Source organism: Macrobrachium rosenbergii, chromosome 21 (genome assembly GCF_040412425.1).
Source record: "Macrobrachium rosenbergii isolate ZJJX-2024 chromosome 21, ASM4041242v1, whole genome shotgun sequence".
Lineage (NCBI taxonomy): Eukaryota > Metazoa > Arthropoda > Malacostraca > Decapoda > Palaemonidae > Macrobrachium > Macrobrachium rosenbergii.
The window spans coordinates 26,113,144-26,125,643 of NC_089761.1; the positions used below are offsets into that span (position 1 = coordinate 26,113,144).

General features: G+C 35.2%; 1 protein-coding gene across 1 annotated transcript; it reads left to right on the forward strand.

Annotated features, from left to right (window-relative positions):
* Positions 1 to 2,655: 2,655 nt before the first annotated feature.
* LOC136849413 (spore germination protein GerIA-like) lies at positions 2,656 to 3,054 on the forward strand. The gene has a single exon (XM_067122764.1). The coding sequence runs from the start codon at positions 2,656 to 2,658 to the stop codon at positions 3,052 to 3,054; it is 399 nt and encodes a 132-aa protein (XP_066978865.1).
* Positions 3,055 to 12,500: the final 9,446 nt, after the last annotated feature.

A 12,500-nucleotide genomic window follows, 5' to 3' on the forward strand; every position in this document is an offset into this window, starting at 1 on the left:
AGGAGACCATTATGGTACAACGATCTTGACTGTCTGCCTTTTAGATGCCTTGTGGGGCTTTCAATTTCCCCTTTTTAGCATAGGGAGAAGGGGTCTCTCTCGTTAAAAAAAAATAAATAAAAATAAAAAACTTTTGCGAGAAATAAAAATGACGCAAAAAATGTGTTAAGAAGGACAGAACCAAAGTCTATTATCTGTTTCTTATTTGTCTATTTTTTTTTATTTAATAAGATTAATTAAAAATTATTCATAGTAGCATGAGTCTTGAAATGGAGAAACAAATCCACAGTTATGCATATGTACGTACATTTAAATGTACGTACACATACACATACATAACTGTGGATTCGTTTCTCCAATAAGATTAATGTTAGTTTTTTTATACTTCCTAGCAGTATCAAGTAGTTTGATATTCTTTTTCCCATATACCTATAAATTCGTATCTGCTTTCAATTTTTCCTTCTCTGATTGCTAGTAAAGAGACTCTAAAAGAGAAATATATCAGTGAAACTACAAACAGATGGTGCCTAATTATCAAATAACTAATATCTTACAAGAGGTTCTGTTGTAAACAAAGATACAGTAAATTAAAGTAGCAAAAATACTCACAGAAGACACGTTGCTGGTTTTCGCTGAAGTTTAGTGACGAACCTCGACTGAAAAACCAGAAAAAAAAATTCATAAAGATATTTTCCAAATTTTCTTAGTTGTTGAGCAAATTATAATACTGAGTTTATTATAGATACTAGGATCCAAGACGCTATCTGTCTCTAAAAATATTGATAAAATTTGTTGATTAAACGTAACAGGTAATTAAATAACAGGTCTCACTCTCTCTTTATATATATATATATATATATATATATATATATATATATATGTGTGTGTGTGTGTGTGTGTGTATACATATGTATATATTATATATATTATATATGTATGTATATATTTATATATATACATATATGTATATGTATGTATATATATTTAAATAAATATATATATATATATATATATATATATATATATATATATATATATATATATATATATATATAGGCAACATGAACTTGCTAAGAATCTGATGTCTCAATCCAATGACTTATAAAAGGAAGTATCAAAAACAAGTGTTACAATAATAAAGAACTATCTGAAATCTAAGAATTCTCTTCTCTCTCTCTCTCTCTCTCTCTCTCTCTCTCTCTCTCTCTCAGGCTCTTCCCTGCTAAAACAGAAGCCCTATTTTTTTTTTATATAGTTTACGAGAGGAAAAACTGTAGGGTATAATGATGACCTTTTCTGTAATCTTCTTTTCCTCCTCATCTCCTCCTCCCCTTCCTCCTCCTCCTTGTTCGTTCAGCCTCTCCCACAAACACCAACAAGGGGTTCACGCACCCCTACCCCTCCTCATCCACCCCCTCCCCTCCCCCACCCCGAACCACAAAAACTATTTTCCCTTTCCCAAAAACCGCTCCCATTTCTACCAAGACTCCTTCATTACCCAGTTTCTTTGACATACGTCCCATTAGCTTTTATTTTGATTGATGGCTCTTGTTGTGAAGTAAGAATAGGAGAGAGAAAAAAATAATAATAATGGGTTAAGGGAAAACGCGTTGATTGTTTTAGGCGTTATCTGAGACGCTGTCAGTGATGCGGTGAACATTTCGAGAGAAATTCTTTGTCTATAGATGTGAGGTATTTAGTATCGTTGTTCGAAAAAAATGATGATAGGCTATCATCCTCATATTTGTCTTAAGAACGGTATGTCAGCTTCGTCGCTAAAGTCATAATCATCATAATGATAATGGTGCGGTATGTATGTATGCATGCATGTATGTATGTATGTATGTATGTATGTGTATATATATGTGTGTGTGTGCGTATACATACATACATACACACCCACACACACACACACACACACATATATATATATATATATATATATATATATATATATATATATATATATATATATATATAAGTATGTATGTATACATATATACTGTATATGTATGTGTTGAGTATCACGGTTCTCAAGTTACATTATATTTAATCATTATTATTTGTAAAAGTCCATCATTACTATAGTCGAAATTAATAAAAAAAAAAAAGTTATCGAATTCCACGACCGATTAATACATTCAATTATGTACAAACTGGCAATAAAACTCACGTATTCATCGAATCTGTGCTAATAAAATAGTTTTTTTTTAACAAAAATTTTATTCAGTCCATAAATACTTATAAATTATTCCCTGGCGTGCTTTCATGAAACTGTTTATAAAATACTGATAACCTTCCTTTTCAAAATAATAGGTCAGTTTCGGAACAGTCAAAGGTCATTGAACGGTTCTGATTCCTACCGGATTCTGAATTCAATATTTAGTACATTTGTATTCTAGGAAGTTTAAGTGCTAAATATCTTTGAAGGCTAAATAAACCCATATAAATGGGAAATCTTGCTGTTCCCCTAAAGGTTAGGTGATATTCTTTCATTCCTTGATCAGCGCTTGATGAGTGAGCTTGTGTGTTTTCGTGTGAGGCTCCTTTTTATCCAAATCCTTCAATGGACTACTCCAGGAGCAAGAGCCTTTGCTGGCACAAAGCCACCTTAATCTGCAGCAATAGCAACAACAATAACAACAACAACCCAACATGAGGCAACCTCCTGTTGAGGATAAAAAACAACCCAACATGGGGAAAACTTCAGCTGAGGATCAACAACAACCCAATATGAGGCAAACTTCAGCTGAGGATCAACAACAACCCTATATGAGGCAAACTCCTGCTGAGGATCAACAACAAGCCAACATGAGGCAAACTTCAGGTGAGGATAAAAAACAACCCAACATGAGGCAAACTTCAGCTGAAGGCAAAAAACAACCCAACATGAGGCAGACTTCAGCTGAGGATCAACAACAACCCAATATGAGGCAAACTTTAGCTGAGGACCAAAAACAATCCAACATCAAACAAACTTCAGCTGAGGATCAACAACAACCCAATGTGAGGCAAACTTCAGTTGGGGACCAAAAACAACCCAACATCAGGTAAACCTCAGCTGAGGATCAACAACAACCCAATATGAGGCAAACTTCAGCTGAGGATCAACAATAGCCTAACATGAGGCAAACTTCAGCTGAGGATCAACAACAACCAAATATGAGGCAAACTTCAGCTGAGGATCAAAAACAACCCAACATAAGGCAAACTTCAGCTGACGATCAAAAACAACCCAATATGAGGCAAACTTCAGCTGAGGATCAACAACAACCCAACATGAGGCAAAATTCAGCTGAGGATCAACAACAACCCAAAATGAGACAAACTTCAGCTGAGGATCAACACCAACCCAACATCAGGCAAACTTCAGCTGAGGATCAACAACAGCCCAATATGAGGCAAACCTCAGCTGAGGATAAAAAACAACTCAATATGAGGCAAACTTCAGCTGAGGATCAACAACAACCAAATATGAGGCAAACTTCAGCTGAGGATTAACAACAACCCAACATGAGGAAGACTTCAGCTGAGGATCAAAAACAACCCTACATGAGGCAAACTTCAGCTGAGGATCAACAACAACCCAATATGGGGCAAATTTCAGCTGAGGATCAACAATAACCCAATATGAGGCAACCTCCAGTTGAGGATCAGGCAGAAGAGGATGTACTATTGTCTTAACTTCTTCTTGGGGAAAATAGAAAATTACTATCCATTTTACTCCTGTCTGGAAGTTATCATAATACATTCAACAAAATCAGGTCCGCAGCGGTATTATTAAAGCAAAAATATTACCATAATTTTGTTCATGTTCAGTGCTTGGGTTCAGTCTGGCTGTGTTGTAACTTCAAGATAATAAGAATATATTATATTCAGTTTTTATCGCACCAATGCTTTACAGAGGCAAATGATGTCGGAGTAGCATGGAAAACTTAATCCTAAGTGTTATAAATTACTTGTGAACTAGAACTTTCATATATATTGTGCTAGTCTCAGTTACAACAGATTCGCCTTAATATTTTCTTTGGGACTAAATAATATTTTAAACAGTATCTCATGAGTTCAAGTTCAAGCTGAAGCAACTTTCAAAAGCATAGCTACCCTGCTTTAGTTTGCCACCAAACAAATTCAATCATCACGAAAGCTAACTGTAAAATAGACAAAAGTCCCTGTATACCTTTATACAACATACTTGGCAAGATGTAGTTACTTTGAAAAACATGTAAAGAATGCGCCGAAGTTTCTTCGGCGCAATCGGGTTTTCTGTACAGCCGCTAAAGCGTATAATCAAGGCCACCGGTAATAGAACTATCTTTCGGCGGTCTCGGTCAGTATAATGCTGTATGAGCCGCGGCCTAGAAACTTTCACCACGGCCCGTTGGTGGTCTATCCTATATCGTTGCCAGAAGCACGATTATGGCTAACTTCAACCTGAATAGAATAAAACTACTGAGGGGTTAGATGGCGCAATTTGGTATGTTTGATGATTGGAGGGTGATGATCAACATATCAATTTGCAACCCCAAACTTAGTAGTTTTTAAGATCTGAAGCGACAGAAAAAGGCGGACAGAAAAAGTGTGACAGCCAGACAAAGCCGGCACAATAGTTTTCTTTTACAGAGAACTAAAATCTGATGTGGAAACGGACTCCAATGTAGTTCCCTTTCATAGGCCTGGAAAATTTAAAGAATTCGAAATGATGGTCTAATGCCTCTTGACGAAAGACACTCAAATAATAAGTAAAAGATGAAAATTCCAGCTCGCTAATGAAGGCAAGGAAAGTTCCAGTCCTCCTCCCCCCAGTGAAAAACAAACGTTCCAGGCCCCTATTAGAGGAAAGGAAAGTTTCAGCCCTTTATGCAGGAAAGGAACGTTCCAGCTCCCTGATGAAGGAAAGGAAAGTTCCAGTCCCCTGATGAAGGAAAGGAAAGTTCCAGTCCCCTGATGAAGGAAAGGAAAGTTCCAGTCCCCTGATGAAGGAAAGGAAAGTTCCAGTCCCCTGATGAAGGAAAGGACTTTTCATGAAGAAAAGGAAAGTTCCAGCCCCCTGATGAAGGAAAGGAAAGGAAAGTTTCAGCTATAGATGAAGGAAAGAAAAATTTCAGCCCTTTGATGCAGGAAAGAGAAGTTCCAGCCCCTAATGGGGAAAATAAAAGTTTCAGCCCTTGATGGTGGAAAGGAAAGTTCCAGCCCCCTAATTAAAAAAAGGGAAAAATTCCAGCCCCCCTAATGAAGGAAAAGAGTCAGAGCCCCTGATGCAGGAAAAGAAGGATCGAGCCCCATCATGAAGAAAAGAATTCCAGTCCCGTGAAGAGGGAAAGGTGGAGAGTGAGGAACCATGAACGGTGACATGGATACAAAGCTTAAGCCCCAAGAAAAAAATTTTTCTCATGAAAGGCAAATAATTAAGCGGCGTTTCAAAGCAGCGAGATATTTTAATTACCATGGATGTTTTACCCGTTTTAATTAATTAATTAATTAACAACAATAACAATAGTAATAATAATAATAATAATAATAGCAGGAAATTAATTACCTGGGTTTGTTCCACAAGAATGTTTGCTCATTTTGAAGTGAAGAAGCACATCATTAATAACGAAATGAAGCAGGAAAGGACACGGTAAGAGATGAGAAGGAAATGGAATATTAAAGTAATGAAGTTTAGACGTCAAATAGACAAACACACGAAGAAACAGAAGGAAACAGAAAATTCAGACAGGAAGAGGAGGAGGAGGAGGAGGAGGAGGAGGAGGAGGAGGAGGAGGATGTAAGCCGATGTCGGCACTGTGAAACCAAACCTAGGAGCAACTTGCATATACCAAAGGGATATCGGTAAAAAGGCGAAAGGGTATTCGAGAAGGTATTGAAGAGACCATATAAAAAGGACCCCTCCTCTCTCTCTCTCTCCTTCTATAGAAGCGACTTGAAAAGAGAAGGCAAGAGAAGGATGGGGATTAAAGTTAAATTAGAATCGGGCGGCTTTTGGTTGAAGGGTTTCCCTTCCATGTCTACGGGAAGTGATGGGATTATGTAGGCAAGGGGTGGGCAGGGTTGGGGGGGGACAGGGGTTAGTTGGGGTGTAAGGGGGAGAAGGGATGATGGGGTGAAGAGGCTGTGATGCTGTAAAAGCATCAGGAGGAAAATACGAGATAACGAAGAACACCGTGAGAATGTTTTCAATACCAGGGGGGAAAATATATCAAGGGTAACAAGTACCGGAAGTTTATCCTTTGATAGAAATTAATACGTATTGTTATATTCATACCTTGGCAAAAGGCGATTTTATTTCGTTTTTTCTACTTATCATTTTTCTTGCAAAATTATGAGAGAGAGAGAGAGAGAGAGAGAGAGAGAGAGAGAGAGAGAGAGAGAGAGAGAGAGAGAGAGAATGTGGTATAAGGGTAGCCAAGCTTTAAGGCTTTTTTTCATTTATTTTTTGTTCAAAATTATCAGAGAGAGAGAGAGAGAGAGAGAGAGAGAGAGAGAGAGAGAGAGAGAGAGAGAGAGAATGTAATAAAGGGTAAAAGGGTAACCAAGCCTTAAACAATTTTTTTGCTTATTTTTCGTCCAAATTATCAGAGAGAGAGAGAGAGAGAGAGAGAGAGAGAGAGAGAGAGAGAGAGAGAGAGAGAGAGAGAGAGAGAGAGAATGTGGTAAAAGGGCAACTAAGCCTTAAACTATTCTTTTTACACTTATTTTTCGTCCAAATTATCAGAGAGAGAGAGAGAGAGAGAGAGAGAGAGAGAGAGATAAAGGGTAAAAGGGCAACTAAGCCTTAAACTATTTTTTTACACTTATTTTTCGTACAAAATTATCAGAGAGAGAGAGAGAGAGAGAGAGAGAGAGAAAGAGAGAGAGAGAGAGAGAGACAGAGAGAATTTTGGTAAAAAGGTCACTATGAGTATGCCTTAAACTACGAAGAATGACACAGTTGGATTAAACCCGTTTCGAAGTATAACTTGAAAAATTTGTTAACGTAACTCTCTCTCTCTCTCTCTCTCATAATTTTGTAAGAAAAATTTTAAGTGGAAAAAAGCTTATAGTATATTTGCCTTTTTACCACATATCTCTCTCTCTCTCTCTCTCTCTCTCTCTCTGATACCACGGAGTAAAAAAAAAACACAAAAGAGCAAATTATATTGTCATTGCGTTCAGGAAATTATCGTCGTGTACTAACAAATGACAAAAACCGCCGAAATGAGTCGGCCATTTGCTTGCAGAGATAGGCATAATAAACCACTGACTGCCTTTGATGGCAGTCATTTGGATTTCAGTGTTATTAAGTTATTATACCAAGACAATTACACCCGCTAGGTCGGGTAATTCCTGTCTAGTGATAGGCTTTTATCGAGAGAAATATCTTGCCATTTTCCGACACATAAAAAAAAAAAAACGCATTTAGAATGATGATATCATTCCGAGAGACATTATTCTGTTTTGCTTTCCATTCCCGTTTTCAAGTCGAGTGGAGAAGTATCATTTTTTTTTTAGTTAATTTTTTTTGCTCCTCAAAAAAGGTTACATGAATATACCTCAGAGGAAGTTTCAAAAGATTAGGTATATTTATATATTTATGTTTTTATTTGCTTATTTATTTATTTATCTCTTTATTTATCTCCTCATTTTAAAACCGTGGTGCAACGTAAACTCATTTAAAAATACCTGGCGAGAAAAAGCTGATTATCTTAATGTAATTCATATAATGATAAACTGCTCTGAATTATATTATCACCTTTGAATTCTCGAATATTAAAATTCATCAAGCTTGTGAACGCAGAATTGCAGCTAACTGTAGGTCTTAGGTCATTCAAATCAGGAACACAAATACAACTGCGAGAAGTCAAATAATTTTAAACAAATTATTGGTCTTAACGGCTAGCAAAGATATCATGACATGAAGTACAGTAGTTCACTCAAGTACATTCTGACTCTCTCTCCTTGTATATATGTATATGTATATGTATATGTATATATATATATATACCCATGTACATATATATATATATATATATATATATATATATATATATTATATATATATATACATATAATGTGTGTGTGTATCAGTCTCTCTACATATCCATCTATTTATACTGAAAGAACATCGAGAATAGACCTGTAGCAACGTCCTGCTTAGGAAACAATAAAAAAAAAAATCTTTCTGCTGATAAGCTGGGTCAGCAATAAAAAGAATAGCAACAACAAATAACAACATTTACCAAACTGGCAATGATAAAGGAGGAGTGATTTAATTATCATAGCTGGGACTGATATCTGTATCTGAGATAGACAGATAGATAGATAAATGGATAGATAGATAGATAGATAGATAGATAGACAGATAGATAGATATACTAATATTCCTGGCATGACAAGGGTACAAGAAGGTACGTGAAATCAAGGGACAAGCACGCACTCCGAAATTAAACCAAAATGATTTACATAAATAAATGCTACATTTCTAAGAAACAATGGAAAAAAAAAAAAACATGGTTACCAAAATTATTCCTTTGTAAACCAAAAAAGAAACGCATTAAAATTAAATGTGAAATTCCTCAATTTTCACCTGAAGTATCCAAGTAAAAAAAAATGATTTAACAGGTGTATCAAGGATGCCACAGTGAAATCCAATAAACGTTTACTCTATTTTCCCTTCGTTCAATTTTCTTCCATTCACGCTCACCCAATCCTAGGAAGGACTGATGATCAGTGGACTGTATCATTTCATGGCCTGGACAGTGCCATGTGAAATCTATCTGAAAGGTTTATTTTTTTTACTAATTATTTTTCCTTTGTTTTTAACTTGTACTCATTAAGGAAATGCTAAGTCCAACAGCTCTACCCAAAGCTTTTTATATTAGTTGTATAGGATTATCTTTGTAAGAACAGATCAAATCCGTATTTCAGTCAGGGATCCCCGAGCAGAGAATAGGAATTCTAGAAAAATGGGTCACTTAGATATATATATATATATATATATATATATAGTTATATATATATATATATATATATATATATATATATATATATATATATATGTAGATATATAAAATGTATATATATATATATTATATATATATATATATATATATATATATATATATATGTATATATAATATATAAATATTATATCCTATTAAATTTCATTTCATAAAAAGACGCAATGAACTAATCAAAAGCTGATTTGACGTTAACAATTTTGATTTACTTCTTCGCAAAAGTAACTTGAAAAACAAAAGGAACTGAATGAGCTGTGCTTTGACGTTAAAACTTTTCATTTTCTCAAAATCGACACAAAAAACAAAAAAAAAAAAACACAGAAGACCGAGTGAAACTTGTTTTGACATCAGCAATTCTTATTTTCTTTCTAGATTCAACTCAGACAAAAAAATAAAAAATAAAACAACTGAGCGAACGTCTTTAAATGCAAACAATTTGGATTAGCGTATTCTTAAAAGCCACTTACGAAAAAAAAAAACTAAGTACACGTTGAATTAACACTGTCAGTTTTCATCATCTCAATTTCTCTTCTTTTTTCCCGGCCCTTCAGAACGATAGCACAATCTCTTTGTCATTGCCCGTTGACCCAGCCACGTAGTCAAGTCATAATTACGGATCATGATTATGACGAATGCTCGTTCGAAGTGACTAATCACGGCGGTGGGTTCATGTTCTTAATTTTAGACGTTTCGCAAAGCGCTCGGAATCTGCACATTATCATTCATATCAGGCTCTCTCTCTCTCTCTCTCTCTCTCTCTCTCATAATTTTTGTGACTTGTAAATTAAAGCCATTTTCTTGCCTTTCAGGGATGTTACTTAAAAGAGAGAGAGAGAGAGAGAGAGAATATCAGGAGTAGTACGAGAAGAAGAAGAAGAAGAAGAAGAAGAGAGAGAGAGAGAGAGAGAGAGAGAGAGAGAGAAATTAGTCAGATGTGTTCTTAGAAGCAAGCTGTCAAGGCAACCTTTTCATAAAATGGGAATATACAACATTGCATCAAATCCAAATAACCACAGCAATAATAATAATAATAATAATAATAATAATAATAATAATAATAATAATAGGAGACAGTATAAAAACAATATAATTCTATTAAGGACCAATGCTTATTATTCACGAACAATGTAACAAGGATGCTCACATCAACTAAAGACTACAACCGAATTGCGAATTCATTTTAATAATCAGCAGTTTAGAAGTCACATTTTTGTTATCGTTGACTAATAATAACTGGCGGCCAGATAATATATCAGGTTCTTTTTGTCGTTAACTAATAATAACTGCGTGTAAGATAAATATATACTTTATAATTGTACTGAGTGGTTACTTGTGTAACCGTCGATCTCAGGCAAGCGAGATATTTTTTCATAATAATAATAATAATAATATAGGTAGAATGTCGGTGAATATGATGACAAATATTAACCATGACAACTCAATCAATATTACACATTAATAACACACACACACACAATACAACACACACTATTATTATTATTATTATTATTGTTGGAGAAACAAATCCACAGTTATGCATGAGTACATATATCTAGAAATAAATCTCTTTTCTTAAATATATGTACCGATACATAACTGTGGATTTGTTCCTCCATTGGGACTCATGCTATTATTATTATTATTATTATTATTATTATTATTATTATTATTATTATTATTATTATATAACCGGCAGGGATAACAGTACCAGCAACAACAGTACCAGTTCCAACGCTGAATCTTTAAAGATACGTCTCTCTTAAGGGATCAATCTGGCACAATTAAAACTGCCAGGTCATTTGTTTTCCGCTAATGGTCATATTGCATGATGTGTTTGCAAAACATCATGATTGTTTGACGTCTTTATCGGCGACAAAGTGTGTGTGTGTAAGGTACGCATCGATTCACATACATGTATTATTCATATATATAGTTAGTTCATGATACAGTTTTGTTAGCATAAAAAAGGTCAATGCATTTATTTTATTCTTAATTCTCTCTAGTCCTAGGGTATCCTACGTGCCAATCCTTAGGAGGCGAAAGTGAATTAAGGATGCTTCCTGAAATACCTGTTGTGCCTCTGATGCACTGCGCGGTGGATTGTGAAAATGGTAGCCAGTTAACTGAGGAGGGTCGCCACGACGCTTGAGGAAGGCAAGGGGGTTGCAACCTCAACACAAAACACTAACAGGAATCTGGAAAGTTAATACCTGTTGAAGCATCGACTTTTAAGCAAAAAAGGTGTTTATATTTATAAGTACATATATACATCTATATATATCTACTGTATATATGTTTATATATATATGTATATATATATATATATATGTATATATATATATATATATATATATATATATATATATATATATATATATATTTATCAGTATATATACACATATATACAATAAATATATATATGTGTGTATATATTATATATATAATATATACATACATACGAATAAAAGTACTATTAATTCTCCTTTTATTTGAGGACCTCCTCATGATCAATGTGACCAACACGCACTCGCAACAGAGCTAATCTTATCGAAATTCACTCAAGAGAGCGACATATAAATTCACCTAAATGCCATCGGCCGCATGTCTAATGGCAGCAGGCCTTATGCCTCTTGTCTCTTGTACTATTATGGGATCCCCGGTTATCAATATGAAGGAGGAAACGCCTCGGCCAAGTCAGCACTCGGCATGTAATCATGTCGTCTGCAGACGCGCGCAGATAGACAATGACTCAAAACTTCACATGACGTGAGACGGGCTGGCGCTCCCATGCACCAAAGGCTGGGCGCGCAGGAGCGCTCTCTCTCTCTCTCTCTCTCTCTCTCTCTCTCTCTCGTGCGTGTACTTTGAAGTGGGGCGGAGAAGGAGCAACTTCGGTGTTCCACTTTCGCATTTTTTCTTCTTCTTCTTCTTTGCTCTTTCAATGCCGAGGCCTTTGCAGTCGGAAACAAGTTGTTGTAGGGACAACAGCTCTTGAAGCACTTAACTTCGTGCATCTATAAACTGGCAGCTGTAGCTTAGCTGCATTTATGTGAATGCGTGGCCTTTAGTAAAGCATATATATATATATATATATATATATATATATATATATATATATATATATATATATATATATATATATATATATATATATATATATATATATATATATATATATATATATATATATATATATATATATATATACATGAAAGGGTGTGAATGAGTGCTCATATTTTTATAAGAGAGAGAAAGAGAGAGAGAGGGAGAGAGAGAGAGAGTAAGGAACCTTGGTCTAGGTCTGTATTTCATCTCGGTAGGAATAAATCGCTTTTTAATCTCAGTGATTTTCCTTCTGATTAAGTTAAAGATAGAGCCAGAAGTCAAATAATCGGACAAATGTGATACATCATGTTAGTGCTCCTCACAATTATGCTTCCTGTTCGTGAAGCTTCCAGAATGCTTCGTCCGTTTCCCAGCCGCGTTCGCGCCCGTCCG

What these genes read in the sequence shown, in the direction of transcription:
- LOC136849413 (XM_067122764.1), top strand. Translation starts at nt 2,656, where the DNA reads ATGAGGCAACCTCCTGTTGAGGATAAAAAACAACCCAACATGGGGAAA.